Source organism: Lissotriton vulgaris, chromosome 11 (genome assembly GCF_964263255.1).
Source record: "Lissotriton vulgaris chromosome 11, aLisVul1.2, whole genome shotgun sequence".
NCBI lineage: Eukaryota > Metazoa > Chordata > Amphibia > Caudata > Salamandridae > Lissotriton > Lissotriton vulgaris.
Genome location: NC_141699.1, coordinates 102,830,428 through 102,850,291, shown reverse-complemented (window position 1 = coordinate 102,850,291; position 19,864 = coordinate 102,830,428). Strand labels below are relative to the sequence as shown.

Sequence of the window (19,864 nt, the reverse complement as noted above, 5' to 3'; positions counted from 1 at the left end):
ATACTAGCACATCTATGCTTAAAATGAATAGAAACATGAAAAATTCCTTCTACTTCAATTTGATTTCCTTCAAAACTAACAGCCTTAATATCTGATGGTACTAAAATACCTAAAAATTAATTGTTTGCTCAACTTCTCTAGAAAATATTGTTGTGTAATGATTGTCCAAGGCGAACCTGAGTCTACCATCAAAATTATGTTAACTTCACAAATTTTAAAATCACTATTGGGTGATTTTTTGATGTGATCTGGAACTACATCAATAATAGAAACAACAAACCCCTTATCAACAATGTCTGTGTGCGGTTTCATTACAAGCAACACAAGATACTGCTCCTCTAGAAGGTGTTACACTGCGTTTGATGTCCCTACAAACACTAGTAAAATGTCCTATTCTACCGCAGTTCCTACATTCTTTGTTAAGTGCAGGACAACCAGGAAAAGATGCTAAATGCGATCTATTACCACATCTATTACAAACTGTCATGTTGCGTGAAGTACCCTGACCATTTCTATACGTAAAAGTATTTAACCCTCCTCTATAATTATGTTGAAAACGTGAAGGTTGTATTTGTTGATGTGTTTGATTTTCACTTTTTTGTTTAACATTACAAATTTCTTCCTCGGTTATTTTCTTTATAGAATTATCCTTAACAACTTCCATCCATTTCTCTGACTGTTCTAATGCCTTAGCTTCTGAAATAGCTTCAGATAAAGTAGGGTTACCTAAAACCCATAATCTTTCTTGTATTTTTTTGCTCTTGACGTGTACTATAATCTGATCTCTAATCATTTCGTCTGTTAATAATCCAAAATGACAATGTAGAGACAAAGATCTTAAACCAGTAAGAAAATCATCAAAGTTTTCATCATCTTTTTGTGCTCTGGTATAGAACTTAAATCTGTTTAAAGCAATACTAGTAACAGGCTTAAATCTTTTTTCAATACGTAGCAAAGCCTCATTATAAACATTTAAATTGTCACCACTTCCATCGTTCTGTAAAGTAATTTGGGGTAAGAATCTAAAAATAACTTGCCCTTCCGAACCTAAACAGTGTAGAAAAATACTTTTCTTTCTTTCTACCCCCATGCGTTCCCCATCTATAGCCTTCATATAAGTAATAAATTCTTCCTTCCATCTTGCCCATGGCATGGGAGGTTCACCTTTTGTCTGTAAAAACTTTGCTGGGGGGTCAAATTGCATATTTATATTTATAAAAAACGATTAATTGTGATGAATGAAGTGAATAATGTATGTAAAATCAATCTTATTAGAGTAAGTAGTATAAATGTGGAACAGAAACAGTAATACTATTATTTAAATTAATAAAATAAATAGAATTCAAAGACTTCGAAGTCCTTATCTTCAAAAAGAAGATAGAGGAGAAGATCGTGGCACAATTTTATATATAAATTCACTCTGTGTGCAGGATACTGAAGTCATTTGGTGAAAAATCGACCTTACTGAAACTTCCAGATGATTTAAAAGTTCACAATAAAATGTAAATGCAGGCACAAATGCTTCAGTAAATCATGCTGGATTGCAGAGAAGTTAGAAAAATAATGTAGATGAATTCATCTTCTCCTCGTGAAATAAATCAAAGTATAGTCCAAATCGGAAGGTGAAATAAGATATGAACCTTCTCCCAAAGAGTACTAACTTTTAAAAACAGCCGCAGGTGCTATCAGTGCACAATATTATAATTAAATAGAGTAACTGCCGCTGGTGCTATCAATGCACATAAAGGATAAAAATTGTGAAACTCTCCGTACCTGTGCTGAAGAAATGACTGGAGAGTGGATTGGTTCTTTCCCTCGTCGCCAAATTTTGTTGGAATCACACAGGAAACAAAGTTGTATAAGTTGTTTAATGTTCAGCACAGCATTTACAGCTTCTCTGCCTAAGGTCCAGATACAACTGCCCTTACAGTCTGATGTACCTTCTAGAATCAAGAACCACATTGGAATATCAACATGGTATGCAGGCAGGCATCTCGGGAACCCTATGATGTCATGTGAGCAGATATAAATAAATATGTGGGAAACAAGGTACAGAATGTAACATAGGAGTTAGTCATCTCGGCTTCTAGAGAGGTCTCCTTAAAAACCATTGGCCGAGCAGGAAGGCGAGAACCTCCTCTGATCCTAAAATGCATCTTTTTACAGGAAAAGTGGAAATCATCAACGCGCGAGAGGTGGCGCCAGGCAACGCGTCCATGGACATGTACGGGAACAACACAGAGCTGGCACAAACAGGTGAGAACCTGAGAGAGAGAGGTGGGAGCTAGAGAGTGTGTGATAGAGAATGAGGGTGGGTAGAGAGAGTGTGAAAGAGAAGGGTGAGCTAAAGAGAGTGACAGCTGGAGAGAGATATAGAGGCATAGAGAGAGGTGCAGATAGTGGGAGAAAGAGGCAGCGAGAGTGAAGGAGATCCAGGGAGTGAGAGAGACAGACAGAGAGAGTGAAAGAGAGAGACATATAGTTATAGAGATCTAACAAGCGATCCAGAGAGTGAGTGAGAGAGAGAGTGAGTTAAAGAGAGATCCAGAGAGACTGAGTGAGTGAGAGAGATAGAGAGAGACAGTGCCATGAGAGATAAAGGGAACCAGAGAGGGAGAGAAGGAAAGGGAAAGAGAAAATGGGGCGAGCTAGAGTGAGAGGGGGGAAGCTGGAGAGAGTGTGAAAGACAGATGGGTGAGCTATAGAAAGTGTGAAAGAGAGCGAGAAAGAGGGGGAGCTAGGAAGAGGGCAGCTAGAGAGTGTAAAAGAGAGAGAGGGGAGCTAGAGAGAGTGACAGGTGGAGAGAGTGAAAGAGAGAGAGATATAGAGGCATCGAGAAATAGAGAGAGGCGCAGATAGTGAGAGAAAGAGGCAGAGAGAGTGAAAGAGAGAGACCTATATTTATAGAGAGATAAAGAGTGATCCAGAGAGTGAGATAGAGAGAAGCAGACCTATATAAAGGGAGACCCAAAGAGTGTGATAAAGAGACAGAGAGAGGGGAAGAGACATAGAGTGAGATAAAGAGAGATCCAGAGAGTGAGTGCGAGAGATAGTGCTAAAGAGAGATAAATAGAGATCCGGAGAGTGAGAGAAAGGGGCAGGGAGAGTGAGAGAGAGAGAGAGCCAGAGAGAGTGAGAGAAAGACAGATGGAGAGAGACAGACAGACCGATCGAGAGGGTGAGCCATAAAGAGAGCGAGGCAAAGAGAGATAAGGAGGGATCAAGAGAATGAGAGAAAGAGTCAGAGAGAGTGAAAGAGTGAAAGAGTGATCTAGAGAGGGAGACAGAAAGAGTGACCGGGAGAGAGAGAGTAATAAAGGCAAAGAGAGATCCAGAGAATGAGAGAGAAAGAGAGTGAGAGCGATGGAGAAAGAGAGATGAAGAGAGATCGAGAGAGTGTGAGAAAGAGGCAGAGAGAGTGAAGGAGAGATCCAGAGAGTGCAAGAGAGAGAGAGAGAGAGATAAAGAGGGACTGGGAGAGACGGAGAGAGTGAGACAGAGAGTGATAGAGGCAAAGAGAGATCCAGAGAGTGAGAGAGAGACCGAGAGAGATGAAGAGAGATCAAGAGAATGAGAGAAAGAGGCAGAGCGAGTGAAAGAGAGATCCAGAGAGAGAGAGACCGACAGAAAGAGTGACCTGGGAGACAGAGAGAGCGCAATAGATGCAAAGTGAGATTCAGAGAGTGAGAGAAAGAGAGAGAGCGAGGCAGAGAGAGATGAAAAGAGATCCAGAGTGTGAGAGAAAGAGGCAGAGAGAGCAAGAGAGAGTGAGAGAGAGAGAGATAGACAAAAAGAGTGACCGGGATAGACAGAGAGTGATAGAGGCAAAGAGAGATCCAGAGAGTGAGAGAAAAAGACAGAGAGAGAGTGAGAGTGAGAGTGAGATGCAGCAGAAGATGCATGTCACACTTGATTCCTATTTTTTTTTTTTTTTCTTTTTATAAACCTTTATTGTGCATAAAGAAGCGAACAAATACGGGCCTACAACCGTCAGGCCGGCCACGATACTTTAAAGCACAAGTGCGAGCAATACAGTTCCCCAGCGGCAGCAGGCGACATATCAACAATCAATTGACGTTACACTGGGTAAATCGTGTCGCCGAGGAGAAGGAGCATTTAAGGTTAATTTTTAAAATTTTACCCCCCCTAAATATAAATCGGTGAAGAATAGGAACTAAGGAGAACTGAGTCCGTACAGTAGCTTCACTCCATGAACAGGCAGCAACATCACCTAGAACCAACAATGTAAGCGAACATCCCAGATAGCATAGCGGTGCAAGGTAAAACCACAAGATTATCAGTCAGCGTTTGCGCACCACTAACAGTGCCACCCACTCCCTACTAACCCCTCTCGCGGACCCAGAATAGAAGCAAGTTAAGAAAAGCGCAGGGAAATATAAAAATAAGGCCCATAGAAACGAAATGTGGAAAATGAACCCCCCCACCCTACACTAATGCGGAGGCTACGGCCTACCCCCCCCCACACCCCCCCCCCCACACCCCCGGCAGGGTGTCTGTCGCCCACTAAAGAACCCGAAATATAGACCAAGTAAAGAAAGAGAAGAAAAAGGAAATGTAAAGAGAGAAAAAAGAAAGTTTATAACACTTGAAATATAGGGAGTAAGAAAAGAATAAACTAATCTACGACTCCCAGAAAAAGGAAGGTGGGGAGGAGCCCACCCAACATCAGACCTCCCGGACTCCCCAGCCGTGAATAGCTCCTACTCCGTGTACAGCAATAAATTCGGAAGACGTTGGACCCAAAGGGCCAGAATCAATAACACCCAGAACCCCGGGCCAACACAAAGCCGCCCCCCCATCAGCAAGAGTAGACAGCAGGACATATCGACTGCAATATGAAGTGGGAAAAAGCAGGATATACAACGCAATAAACATAGCAAAAATGAAGTTCAGTCCGGGTCTCCGCCAGCCAATCAATCAATACCAACGAGGAGGACACCTTCATCCCTGTCCCGAACGCTGAAAACCCTCCAAGCATGTCCACCACTGCGAGCCTCCCTCAGGCAGGACAATGGAGCAAGATGGCCGCTCTCGACGAAGAAGAAGCAGAGGAGGAGGAGTTAAGAGTCTCAAGTCATCAACCAGTACGGTGTCCAAAGTGACGAACTCCCCCTTCATAGCAGGATGATACACACTCCCCCCATGCAGAAAAGAGGCTCTGGGGGCAAAAGTATCTGAGGGGGTCAGCAGCTGAAGGATAGAGAAGCGAGCCCCTGACATCAAGTGCGCAGGCAGAGTCACAGTGGCTGGGGTGGAGGGAGACTTTGTATCCGTAGTCTCTTCGACAAAGAAACTCTCAACATTGTTGCCAGGGACACATAGCTCCTCCGCAGTCTCATTCGGTAACATTGTATCCAAAGCAGGAGTGGTTAGAAGCACCAGGGGGCCAGCAAGTCTCGGTCGCTTTATTTCAGGCACAGCTCCCTCAATCTTCCATGTCAGCTCTCGGACGTTTGTCCGCCATGTTGCCCGTAGATCTTCAAGGGCGACCAGGACATCCCCATAAGTCGGGTCCCCCTGCATTCTCAGCCGGTCCATACTGCGCAGCGATACCCTCGGTGTAGTCCCCAGCTCGAGGACGGGCAGAGCAGCACATAAGAGGGATCGCGGAACAGCCCTCACTCCGCCCGGGAAAGCAGCGCCTTCACCACCTCTTCAGTGAGCCCACAAGGGAGGGAGGGGGGCGACTTCGTTACAAGGAAGCTTGGGCGTTCGAATCAACGAAGGAAACGCGGCCCGCAGTCAGGGGGCCGCGCAGGATGAAAGCCCCCTCACCCCCTACTGATGCGGGTAGTAAACAGCTAGGAAGGCGCCACAAGATGAAGTCCGCTCAGCTCGCTAGCAGAGGAAAGCGCCGCACGGAGTACTGACCACACAAATACACACTCCTTCGCCAAAGGGGGGACCAGTATGAAGAAAAGGGTCAGCCCTGTCAACCTCCGTGAGCGATCGCGCTCCCGCAGTCAGCGACACCTCCCCAGCTCGCCTCACCGGTAGCGTCCAGCAGTGTTCAGCGGCAGTGATCGGCGTGGGTTTCAGGGGCCGCGCCGGTGGTCGGCAAACGCCGCGGGTTCTGCACCAAAACAGCCGGCGGAGACCTCAAAAGAACGCCATCGGCAGCAGCGCGTTAGCGTCTCTGTTTCAGCACGGTGTAGGCGCGGATAAGTGTCAGGATATTCATGTAGAAGCAGACGGCTTGCGGAGCCGGGAGCTCACACGTCCGTCCCGTCCGCCATCTTGGCTCCTCCCTATTTTTAATTGAAATAGCTTTAAGAGACATTTTATATTTCTGCTTCTTTTGGTACTGATGTGAATCGGCAATCCTAAATGATTAAAATAACTGTTTAATAAGACTTACTCACCCACTTTCCGAACGGTGCAGCTAGTTTTTAACATACTTCTTTTCCCGGGCGTTTACTTGGCTATTTAAACGTAGCCCCGATGTGGACGCGCCGCGGACGCACGCAACGTGCGTGCCAAAGGCAAGCCCATCTGCACCCGTCCGTGCCTGGACGCTGCCTGCTGACTGCAAGGCTGAATTTTTTTATTAGGTAAACCATGTGCTTCCTATCCTATATCAGTTTTAAAGATAAGGAATCTTAACTCTCGTGCCCCTTGTATAGGGGAATTACCTCCTTTGGATAAGAAAGGCCCATGGCACTGCAATATGTGCAATGTTTCCAGTGTCCCTTCCCTCCCCAAACCAAGTATGCATCTCTTGGTCCCACAGGACACAGCCCTTTAACTTTAACTGACAGTAATAGTATCTCTCCTGATACCGCCAGGTGTACCTCCTCTTAGTTCCATGGCTTATATCTTAATCGTGTTCTATTCCAAATTATGTTTCGGAGCTCTGGGAACTCCTCGATACAACCAAACCAGACCTATGTTTCATAACTGAAACCTGGCTATACTCTTCTGCCTCCCATCTAGTGCAGTAGCATTCTCCTAAGATTATAATGTATCTAGGCTTCATTGGCAGCTAAAAAAAGGGGGTGGAGTGGCTACTGCTGCACTAAATCCGTTAAAGATTAAACTTCTGGACTCCTACTTTACCCCCTGTCTGGAAATAATATTTCAATCGAAACCACCTCCAATCTAAACTGGAATGGGGCTTTGGTTTATCGCCCACCTGGCGAAAAGAAAGATTTCAGCTCGAAGCTTATGGAATGGCTAGCCCCACATATCTTAGCAGCAGGTACTTTTTTGCTCTTGGTGGATTCTCAACTACCATATGGATAACTAGTCTGACTCTAATTCTATTCATCTTCTCGCATATTTTTTATCCCTCAGTCTCTACCAAAAGGTAGTGGGTCCCACCCACATAGCCGGGCATACCCAGGATGTAGTTTTCACCAATGCCCCTTACTTAGTGGTTGATCCCCCAGTTGCCCTGGTGTGGACTGTTCACTTTTCTCTAAATTTTCTCTTAGACGTTCAGAAACCTAGTGCTGTCCACCACAATGTCTTGAAACCTATTAGACGTTGGAGGAAGGTTGTCCCCTCCACCTTCTTCCCTGCTTTTACTCCTCCTGTTTTTAGGGACTATGAAGACATAGATCTTGCATTAAAAGTTTTTGAGGATTCATTTACACCGGCCTTAGATTCTATTGCCCCTCTGAAACTGAGCAAAGAAATTAAAGAAAAAATACTCTCGCTCCCTGGTACACTGAATCCCTGAAAAAGGAAAAGTCTCTATGCAGAAAACATGAGCGAAAATAGAGGAAAAGCTAAATCAGAAGAGGAAAAACTCATCTATGAAACTGCATTAAGGAAATACTTTAAAAAACTGCAATACCGCAAGAAGGACCCACATAGTTGACAGAATATCCTGCAAAGAAATACTCAAAAGAGCTTTTTAAAATGTTAAAAGAATTTAACAATCCGACCACTAGTAGTTCTACGTTCCCCACATCCCAGATGCTCTGTGATGATCTTGCAGCACATTTTGAACAAAAGAATAATAATATGTATCATGGGCCCAACGGCATTCCTGTGGAATTGTACAAGCTTAAGGCCGATACGGTGGCCGCGCCCCAACTAGACATGTTCCTTGAAGCCCGCGAGGCTGGTGAGCTCCCGCTCGACCAAAGACTTGCCACCATAGTGGTCATACACAAGGAGGGGAAGCCACGTGACCTATGCCGCTCCTATCGGCCCATCTCCCTGCTGAACGCCGAGCCCAAAATTCTGGCTAAGCTATTAGCTAACCGTCTGGTGGGGGTGATTTCGGATCTGGTTCATCCGGATCAGTCTGGATTCATACCACACCGCAACACGGCCCTCAATCTTCGCCGGCTCCACGCAGTCATGGCGCGGGCGCACCTGCTTACTGAACCTGTGGTACTTGCTTCGCTTGACGCCACCATGGCTTTCAACTCTCTGGAGTGGAATTACTTATGGGCCGTGCTTGCCAATCTTGGGCTCGGACCCGCCTACATCGGCTGGGTCCGGCTCCTCTACTCTGCCCCGTTAGCTAATGTGACTGTTAATGGCCGAGTGTCTGCCTCCTTCGCGTTACGCAGAGGCACCAGACAGGGATGCCCGTTGTCACCTCTCCTATTGGCGTTGGCGCTCAAACTCTTGTATCTCACCTCCCCGTGTCGCTCACTTATAGTGGTGTTTGACTTGCTGGGCACCTTCGGTGGCTACTCGGGCCTGGTCATTAACTGGTCCAAGTCCTCTCTCTACACGTTGTGTGGTGATACTCCGCGCCTTCCCCGCGGCTGTACAATACAGGTTGCCCAACAGGGCTTTAAGTATCTGGGTATCTATATATCGAAGGATCCCCGGGCACGGTACACACACAACTTGCTGCCTCCATTGGTGAGGCTTCGTCGAGATGTGGAGGGTTGGAAGAAGTTACCGATCTCCTTACTGGGCAGGGCGGCATTGTTTAAAATGATGTCCTTGCCACGTTCCTCTACGCGCTGCAAAACACTCAGGATCCGGTGCCCGCTAAATATTTTGGGGAGATTGAGAACTTGCAGCGCACATTATTGTGGGACGGTAGACCACGGATATCCCTGACGAAATTGACCATACCGTGGTACGATGGTGGCATTGCCTTACCCGATATGCGTCGCTATTACTGGGCGTCCCAACTGGCAGCAGTCAATCACGGCCTCTACGGCCCAGCAGTCGGCCCCGGCTATGCCATGGACCGATGGCTTATGAATGATCGGAACTACTATAGAGCGTTGTATTCGAGGTCTCTGGATCGGAAGTTGACGGGACCCACCAAGACGGCGGTACGGCTGTGGAGGGTGGTTACCAAAACTCTGGGCTGGCAGGGCAGGCTTACCATGGCCACTCCGCTATATGACTCCGACCTGCTAGGGAAGCTGTGGCATACCAAGGGGTTTGACAGGTGGGATGTCATTGGGATATCGAAGGTGGGGGATGTAATGGCCGGTGGGGTAGTCAAACCTTTTGAGGCACTACAGGCCGAGTTCCAATTGGGTGCGACGGAGTATTTCCGACATGCGCAGCTCCGCCACGCTCTCTTGTCCTGTATAACGGTGGGGGAGGCAGTACCTGAATCGTCTCCACTGGAGGATAGAGTATTGGACGGACACATGCCAGACAGTGCCATCTCCGTGACTTATAAGAAGCTTATCAACGTGCGGACTGATTTGCTGGTGAAATTGAGAGAGCTTTGGGTGAACGATGGGATTGAGGTGGATGATGAGGAGTGGCAGTCGGCGGTCTCCTCCCCCAGGGAGGTGGCCATCTCGGCAAGGCTTCGACTTGTTCAACTGAAGGTTCTCCACAGGGTCTATGTCACGGGCCCTAGGCTTATACACATGGGGCTTTCGCAGGATGGCATGTGCCGGAGAGGATGTGGAATGCTTGTGACTTTCATGCACATTATTTGGGAATGTCCTGGGGTGGTTCGATTCTGGAACCGGGTGCATGAGGTGATGAGAGATGTGACTGGTGTGACCTTACATGCGGAGGCCCGGCGCTGTCTTCCTAATATTTGGGACCCGAATGACTACAATGTTGCCCAGACCCGCTGGGTCACGCTGGGTAACATGATAGCTAAGAGAGACATTGCCCAGAGGTGGGGTGCGCCTGCTCCCCCCACGATCGGACTGTGGGAAACCAACATGGACTGGTGCATGCTTCGCGAGAAAACTGTGTATGTGGCCAAAGGCAAACCAAAAATGTGGAGGTCCGTGTGGGGAGAGTGGAATTCCTATCGAGGTGACATCTGTGCACCCCCTGAGGCAGTGACGCCCGAAGTCCGTTTGTCTCCGTAGTGCCCCCTTCCCGTTGTTCCATGCCTGTTATCCTGTTCTATCACTCCCCATCTGCAATGCTGTCACTAATTGGATTGTTTGTAAAATAGGGTGTGTAACCCCCGATCGCTCCCAGTGATGCTAGCCCAGAATACATCGCCTGTCCTCAGCCTAGTTTCTTTTTCCTTTTTCTCTTGTTTTCTCTCTTTCTCACCTCTTCTCCTTCTTCCTCCTTCTTGAAATCTGTTTATTTATTGTTCTAGCATATCTTATTTGAAAATTAAACCTGAATGTTCCTGTGTAAGGTTTTGTGCACGATTTTGAGTATGATTATAATGCTGCCTGGCCTCCGGGATGTGTGGCTGAATAGCGGTGTACTTTTTCTACAAATAAAGGTTTTCCAAAAAAAAATATATATATATGTATCATTCTCTTTCACATAACACGGTACCGATAGAACTAGCTCCTTCTGACGTCCGTGCTAACTCCCAAGTGCATTTGACTGTGGTGCTCAGCGCTGTATGTGCATTTGATTGTGTTACTCACCGCTGTGTATGTATGCTTGCCTGCTCGCCTCTGTATATATGCATTTCACTGTGGTGCTCACCGCTTTAAATGTACATTTCACTGTGGTGCTCGCCACTGTACATGTGTATTTGATTGTTTTGTTCGCTGCTGTATATATGTATTTGATTGTACATGTGCATTTGACCTTCGTGCTCTCCACTATGTATGTGCATTTGACCTTCGTGCTCTCCGCTATGTATGTGCATTTGACTGTGGTTCTCATAGCTCTATATGTGCAGTTGATTGTGGGGCTCTCCACTGTATGTGCATTTGAATGTGGGGTCATAAATACTGCTGCCTCTCCCCACACATGCGCTTTATATTCTCCCACAGTCTGTACAGTTCAATGTGCTTGGAATGGCTCTGAAAGGAGTAGACGCTACATGACTGTGCTGGTAAGGACTTGGCCCCTGTGCACATGGACTGGCTGGTTGTACTGCTGAGGTCTGTTGTGTTCACGTGCCCTGGTGCACACATCCCTCCCGACAGATCTGTAATCCTCACCCCTGCACCCTCTTCTTGTCTCCTTCTCTGCCGCAGGGGGACTCTCCATAGCCGTGCCCGGCGAGCTCCGAGGCTACCAGCTGGCCCACCAGCGCCACGGGAGGCTGCCGTGGAGGCGGCTGTTCGAGCCCAGCATCAAGCTGGCTAGAGAGGGCTTCCCCGTCGGAAAGGGGCTGTTTCAAGGCATCCGCAGTGAAGCGGCGTTCATAGAGGCCGACGAGTCTCTGTGGTAGGTACCGGGGGCAGACTGCGCATGTCCGTGGATGGAAGGTATCAAAGCCAGAGTGCGCATGTCACTGCAATGTAACGTGGTCAGAGCGTACATGTCAATGCAAGGGGTCAAGGCCAGACTGTGTGTATCAATGCAAGGTGTCAAGGCCAGACTGTGTGTATCAATACAAGGTGTCAAGGCCAGACTGTGTGTATCAATGCAAGGTGTCAAGACCAGACTGTTCTTATCAATGCAATGTGTCAAGGCCAGAATGTGTGTGTCAATGCAATGTGTCAAGGCTAGAATGTGTGTTTCAATACAAGGTGTCAAGGCCAGAATGTGTGTGTCAATGCAAGATGTCAAGGCCAGACTGTTCTTATCAATGCAATGTGTCAAGGCCAGAATGTGTGTGTCAATGCAATGTGTCAAGGCTAGAATGTGTGTTTCAATACAAGGTGTCAAGGCCAGACTGTGTGTATCAATACAAGGTGGCAAGGTCAGAATGTGTGTATCAATGCAAGGTGTCCAGGCCAGAATGTGTGTGTCAATGCAAGGTGTCAAGGCTAGAATGTGTGTTTCAATACAAGGTGTCAAGGCCAGAATGTGTGCATCAATGCACGATGTCAAGGCCAGACTGTCCATATCAAGGCAAGGTGTCAAGGCCAGAATGTGTGTATCAATACAAGGTGTCAAGGTCGCAGCACGTAGGTATGGTGAGGGGGCAGACCTGGCCGCGCCTTGTCAGGTACAATAAAACTATCTCCTACTGCGTCTTATATTACGCAGATGACCGATGATGATAACCACGCATTATGACACCTCATCTATATTAGATCTTTTCACAAAATACTACAGTGAACATGTATTGCACGAAAACAACAAACACGTCACCAGAAATAAATTAGTATTTACAAGATCCTGCCGTAGCTTGGCTATCTGACACGCACCGCAAATTCCTAGGCCATCATATTACTAAGGACGAAATAGTGGACGCCATAAGCTCCCTCCCAAATAGAGCTCCTGATTTGGATGGACTTTCCGGAGAGTTCTATAAGACATATAGCGAGATACTCATACCGTACCTTGCTGAAATGTATGAAGAGGCATACGACGAGTGCCGACTACCCGCTTTGCTAAGAGAAGCTCTCTTGATAGCGCTACCCAAACGAGATAAAGATCATACCAAATGTGACTCATATAGGCCCCTATCTTTGATAAACATAGATGCAAAGAGTTTAGCAAACATAGTTGCAACCAGAATACAACTCCTACAGGAAAAGCTGGTGTTGCCGGACCAGGCGGGGTTTGTACCCAATAGATCCACTACTCACAACCTCTGCACCATCTTCGTTCTGTATCACCACTTAGACCCTGAGGTACCAGCAGCGGCTGCCCCCTTAGACGTGGCGAAAGCCTGATTCCGTGGAGTGGGTGTATATGCTGACATTCCTGTGCCGTATGGGATTTCCGGAGGGCTTTCTGAAGTGGATAATAATACTATACCACAGTCCCAGCGCTAGAGTCGGAATTAACGGACAAACATCTGATCCTATACGCATAAAGCAGAGGAATGCGCATGGTTGCCCACTCTCCCCTATCTTATTCACGTTGATATTAGAACCTTTGGTTTGCAAGATTAGACAATTTCACCCAGAGGCGGAGCTGCAATTCCACCTCCGGCCCCTCCACATCTCCCTTTATGCAGATGACATGGTGCTATTCATCTGGCATCGGACACACACTTGAATACATTGATAAGGGAATATGTCAGGTTTGAGCAATATTCAGGTTTGCGGATCAACTGGGATAAGTCAGTGGTTCTACCGCTTACGCCGATCACTGTACGCCCGAATCTGGATTACCCTCTGACTTGGAGTGCAGATCCTGTAAAATACCTAGGCATATGGATACATAGAGACCCGGAATTGGTGGTCAGAGAAAAGTACGGAAGGACAATATCTAAACTGGATGAGCAAATAGATAGATGGATACGGCTCCCTCTATCACTTGCAGATCGTAAAGCTTTACAAAAAATAATTGTTCTGCCGAAATTGTTGTATCTGTTTAGCAATATCCCAATTTGGTTAACACAGACAGTGTTTTCGAAACTAAGGACGTCAATGCAGAAACTAACATGGGCTGGAAAACATACGAGAATACGCTGGGATATACTGACAAAACCGTATCACAAAGGCGGCCTTGGGGCACCTGATTAGGCAATTGTACTAATACTAGCAGCCTGTCCCAACGTTGTCCGGGTATGAATTGCTGCCGGCCAGTAGTATATTGTTTCGTAGGATTTCGTTTTGATAGCATTTCTTATCAGTGACAAACCTGTGAAACGCTCCGATTCGCAGTGCACTGCTGGTGCACTTAAGAGTGCACGTTCAGTAGTGTGTGAACTAGAGTTTCCCTACTTTATTTTTCCTTGCAATATTATATAGCGCGAACTCGACAACATGGCATGAGCACAATTTACATTACAGAAGAACACATTCATTTGTGGTAGGCACGGGGAGACAACTGGAATCACAGGATGTTGAGCTGTTGCCGAGATTCGAACGTAGCTCCCCAGCTCTAAAGTTCGCAATTCTAGAACTTGTGGCGGGAGGTGTGTCTAAAAGTGTATGTTGGTGCTGGCTATCAATGAGAGAGACCTGTGCATTTTTCAAATGGATGGTGAAAAAATAGGAGTATGTTGCTGGAGATGTGGGCCGCCGTGACACCAATGTACTTACCGGGGAGGGTAAACACCCATTATTCCGCAACTTTGTTTCCGCATACCATCACTCCGCATACTTTCATTACAAAAGTACCATGACTCCGCAATGCCATTATAACGCATGGCATTAAGTTTTATATGCTTTTACCATGCATACATTTACAACAAAATTCGTTGTAAATGCATGAATGGTAAAAGCATGTTTTTTTTTAATGTTTGGCTAAGGTAAGTATGGGTATAGGGGTATATGTTTTGGGGTACTGAGGTATATGTTTTGGGCTGTTTGGGTATTTTAAGGGTTCAGATATAGTTTTGGGTTATGGGGTACAGGGGTAGTTTTAGGGTTTAGGGATAGGTATGGGTTTTGGGTACAGGGGTATTTTTAGGGTTCAGGGCTAGGTTTGGGTTTTGGGGTATAGGGGTATTTTTAGGGGTCAGTGGTAGGTTTGGGTTTTGGGGTACAGGGGTATTTTAAGGGTTCGGGGCTAGGTTTGGGTTTTGGGGTACAGGGGTATTTTTAGGGTTCAGGGCTAGGTTTGGGGTAAAGGGGTATTTTTAGGGTTCAGGGCTAGTTTTGGGGTACAGGGGTATTTTTAGGGTTCAGGGGTAGGTTTGGGTTTTGAGGTACAGGGGTATTTTAAGGGTTATGGGCTAGGTATGGGGTTTGGGGTACAGGGGTAGGTTTTGGTTTTGGGGTACAGTGGTATTTTTAGGGTTGAGGGCTAGATTTGGGGTACAGGGGTATTTTTAGGGTTCAGGGGTAGGTTTGGGTTTTGATGTACAGGGGTATTTATAGGGTTCAGGGGTAGGTTTGGGTTTTGGGGTACAGGGGTATTTTTAGCGTTTAGGGATAGGTTTGCGTTTTGGTGTACAGCTTATATTTATAGGGTTAAGATGGGTTAGTGTTTAAGGGTGTTGGGGTATTTTAAGGAGTAAGGGTGGGTTATGATTATGGGGTGCAGGGGTATTCTAAGGTAGCAGGGTGGACGCCCGGAGCTGGAATGTACAGAACCTGGGAAGAAAAAACAATGAAATATTGGGCACAACGCTCGCTTTTTTTTTTCCGCTATCCCGCACCCCGCCCATGCCCCCAGCACACACCCACAGTACACGATATGAGACATGGCATGAAGGGTGGAACGTACCACACGCCCCCAGCGTTTCACGCCCCCAGCACATCCCCACAGCACAACGCAGACACGCCCACAAGGGACTACTTTGCTGGCACGGTTCTTTTACCTTTTAAATGTATATGGTGGGCGTCTGTATAGCCTATGTCCTTCTGCTGCAACTGCCCTTTCCAACGCTGTATTGGGTGTTGTGATTGGTGCTGTGGTTCCTGAGATTACCTACCTCAAAGGTTTGGGCTCTCTCTTTATTATATTAGTATGGATAGATACAATTGATTTCACAAGCACAGCGCAAGCGTTATGCAGGAATAAACTAAAAAGTGCAGACAATTTATAGCGCCACAGTCTCATAAACTTGGGCCTCTGGTCGCAGTGGTGTCTGCAACCCTCGCCAGGGGGTGTGTAAAAAACGCCTGTTGCAATGTCACTGTAATGCTGCCAAACCTTAACATGTGCAGACAATTTATAATGCCACAATTCCCGTAAGCTGGGGCCTCTGGTCGCCTTGATGCTGGTATCTTTACGCACTGATTAAACGCCTCATTGATCACTGTAAAGCAGCGCTTTGGCAGAGACCTGATAAAACCTCAGCACCCAAATTGTTTGCGATGTAGAATTCCATTTTTTATAAATGTGATGTTATAACAGGAGAGACATTTACTGTGAGTGGTGTTAAAGTGGAGAAACCAACAAATATTAAATGACTTGACCCGATGAATATCACGAACCACTGATTATCTCTCCCTCCCACACACCCTCCCCCGCCTGCCACGTACATGTTCTGTTATCAGGTGTTTTTATCAAATATCTCTGCCTCTTGTGAGTCTCCGTAGCTCCGGGGGGAGTAGGGTTAATCCGGGCCTCAGTCCCTGTATTCCTGCACACTTTTACTGATTCCGAGTAACCACAGGCCTGTTTTATTTATTTTTCTGAGTTGTCGAGTGGCCTTCTTTTTGCCTGTTTATTCATTTATTTGTAGCCCGTCCCGACGTTGTCCGGGAGCAAAAGGCTGCTTCTGGGCCCCGGCCGCCCCGACGTAAAGGCTGCTTCAGGGCCCCCTGCAATACTGACACCCGTCACAAATTGTCTGCTCCTTTCCGCGCTCCAGGAAGTCCCTTACCTCTCTTCGGTGCTCCTCCCGCCGAACGCCGTCTTTACTTTACTTTTCCTCCCCACGGCTGTACTCCTCGCGCTCATGATGATGTCAGCACGTTCGTGCACACGGCCGGCACTACTTCCAAGGGACTATTTTTTTAGTAAGGTATATTTTTTAAAGAACGTATATTTTTGGGGGTTATATAGCCTATGTCACTCTGCAGACCCTGCCAATTCCAATGATGTATTGGGTGTTTGGATTGGCGCTGTGGTTCCCGAGTTTATCCGCCTCAAAGGTTCCCAGTTCTTACTTTATAATAGTAGTATAGATTGCGCTCAGGCACAACACGCTCATTATTGGCTACATCCACACACTTTTATCCCCCATGTGGCGGTGGAAAGGGACAGCGTAGGCCCAACACCCCTGACAGCATATATATCAGATCCTAACTCCTTCACCCACTCTGACAAGATAACGCCAGTCCAATGCACCTTGAGGGCATGGCACATGCTGGCGCGCAGAGCTGAGAAACTCCCTGTCTATGCGCCAGCACTACCACTCGCGCACCATCCGAAACTGACGGTCACACAGGAGAAGGACCTGCTCCAACTTTTGCGGGACATGAAATTAATCACCCTGGCAGATATATTCCCGCATGGTAGCTTTATTGGGAGGGAGGATCCATTGTTAAGTATACACCAAGCACCAATGAAACGGTTTGCCCATATGCGATTGCAGGCAGCGATAAAGGAACTATTCACCACATACCCGGATGAACCACCTAAACTGCAAGCTCTGCAGGCTTTATTGACTGCACCAGACCGCCGGAAACTGATCACACGATTATATAACACATCGCAACTGGAGCAGATGGACATTGTGAAGAGATCATTACATAAGTGGGAAGAGACACTAGGGGACAATATTAGTGCACAAGACTGGAACTATAGTTGTATGCAGCTGCAGCTCATGACACCGAATTGTAATCTACGTATAGTACACTTTAAATTTCTACATCAATTTTACTATACACCAACTCAACTACACAAATACGGCCTTCGACCGACAGACAAGTGCTATAGGTAAGAGGCATTGAACGCAGACTTCTTACACACAGCATGGGCCTGCCCACAAACACATGGATATTGGGAGGAGGTTACGGGAGCACTCACAATTATGTTATCCGAAGGAATACCGAATGCACCATTGACATGACTACTGGATATATTTAAGATGGCGCCTGCGAAGCGGAGGAAATTTCTGGCGGTTGCATTACTACTTGCAAAACGCCGGGTTGACATGAGATGGGGCATTAAACGCCCCCCTAGATTCAAAGACTGGCTCAAAGATATGCCCTACTGTAGAGACACCTTAGAGACATATGCAGAAGAATTACCAGCTGCGTCCAGACCCAGGGACTATTGGGAACCTCTGCTGCACTATTTGCAAACTACAGACAGAGGAGTAACGGTCACGCTGAACTGGGCAGAGGTAGAGTCTGTGAAGAATTCCCTATGGCCTGCAGGGGGAGAATGGGCTCGATGTGACGTGTTTTGAAACTGTATAAGAAACATGCACGGGAAATGTACAGCCTGAATTGTTGAGGTGGCCAGTATGCTAGTGGGGACCGAGTGAGGCGATTGAAGTGTAGACGATGATGAAGTAGTACCCCACAGAAAAGAGGAACGAGCAATGTTAGCTCTTATGCTGTTGACTATGTGATGTCAAGTCAAGTCAAGTCAAGTAATTTATATAGCGCACTACATACCCAGAGGGTCTCAAGGCGCTTAGGAAGGGGAGGATGATTACTTGTCAAATATCCACGTTTTAAGTTGCTTTCTGAATGCTAGGTGGTTCTGGGTAAGGCGAAGGTAAGTGGGGAGTGAGTTCCAAGTTTTAGCAGCCAGGTATGAGAAGGATCTGCCTCCCATGGTGGTCTTGTTGATGCGGGGTACAGTGGCGAGGGCTTGGTTGGAAGAACGCAGTTGGCGGGAGGGGGTGTAGAAGGACAGTCGTGAGTTGAGGCATTCTGGTCCGATGTCGTAGAGTGATTTGTGAGCGTGGGTTAGCAGTCGGAAAGTGATTCTCTTATTGACGGGTAGCCAGTGGAGGTCTTTCAGGTGACCCGAGATGTGTTTGTTGCGCGGGATGTCTAATATGAACCTGGCTGAGGCGTTTTGGATTCGTTGGAGTTTCTTCTGGAGTTTAGCGGTAATACCTGCGTAGAGGGTGTTTCCGTAGTCCAGGCGGCTCGTGACCAGAGCATGGGTGACTGTTTTCCTGGTTTCGGTGGGGATCCAGCGAAATGTTTTTTTGAGCATGCGAAGAATGTTGAAGCAGGATGAAGAGACGGCGTTGACTTGTCTGTTCATTGAGAGTGAAGAATCCAGGATGACGCCTAGGTTCCGTGCGTGGTCTGTCGGGATGGGTGCTTTTCCAAGGGCTTCCGGCCACCAAGAGTCGTCCCATGCAGAGGGGGATGTACCTAAGATGAGGACTTCTGTTTTATCTGAGTTCAGTTTCAGACGGCTGTGTTTCATCCATTCGGCAACTTCTTTCATTCCTGCGTGTAGGTTAGTTTTGGCGGTGCTGGGGTCATTGGTGAGAGAAAGGATCAGTTGAGTGTCATCCGCGTAGGAGATGATGTTGAGGTTGTGTTGGCGGGCGATGGCCGCGAGGGGGCTCATGTATACGTTGAAGAGGGTGGGGCTGAGTGAGGATCCTTGTGGTACGCCACAGATGACTTCAGAGGCCTCGGACTTGAATGGTGGAAGGCGGACTCTCTGGGTTCTTCCAGTGAGGAACGATGTGATCCATTCAAGTGCTTTTCCTTGTATTCCGATGTTTCTGAGGCGTTGTAAAAGGGTGCTGTGGCAGACTGTGTCGAATGCTGCAGAGAGGTCGAGGAGGATGAGGGCGACTGTGTCTCCATTGTCCAGTAGAGTTCGAATGTCGTCTGTTGCTGCGATGAGGGCGGTCTCAGTGCTGTGTTTTGCTCGGAAGCCAGATTGTGAGGAGTCGAGGGATTTGTTGGCTTCGAGAAAAGCGGCGAGCTGGTTGTTGACAGCTTTCTCGATTACTTTGGCCGGGAATGGAAGGAGCGAAATGGGGCGGTAATTTTTGAGTTCGGTGGGGTCCGCTGTGGGTTTTTTCAGAAGGGCGGTGAGTTCAGCGTGTTTCCAGTTTTCCGGGAAGGTGGCGGAGTTGAAGGAGCAGTTGATGACGTCTCGGAGGTGCGGTGCTATGACGGAGTCTGCTTTGTTGAAGATGTGGTGAGGACATGGGTCTGTGGGTGATCCTGAGTGGATGGAGTTCATCAGGCGGATGGTGTCCTCAGTGGAGATTGGGTTCCAGTCGTCAAGGGTGTTC

At 47.2% G+C, this 19,864-nt stretch overlaps 1 protein-coding gene across 4 annotated transcripts in view; it reads left to right on the top strand.

Annotated features, from left to right (window-relative positions):
* The window catches only part of GGT1 (gamma-glutamyltransferase 1), a 244,715-nt gene that overhangs the window by 163,687 nt on the left and 61,164 nt on the right, over positions 1–19,864 (top strand). For all 4 annotated transcript variants that reach the window (XM_086942788.1, XM_086942789.1, XM_086942790.1 and 1 more), the window contains 2 exons: positions 2,167–2,256; positions 11,373–11,565. In XM_086942788.1, coding sequence (XP_086798914.1) covers positions 2,167–2,256; positions 11,373–11,565 — 283 coding nt within the window. The remainder of the gene's footprint in view (positions 1–2,166; positions 2,257–11,372; positions 11,566–19,864) is intronic.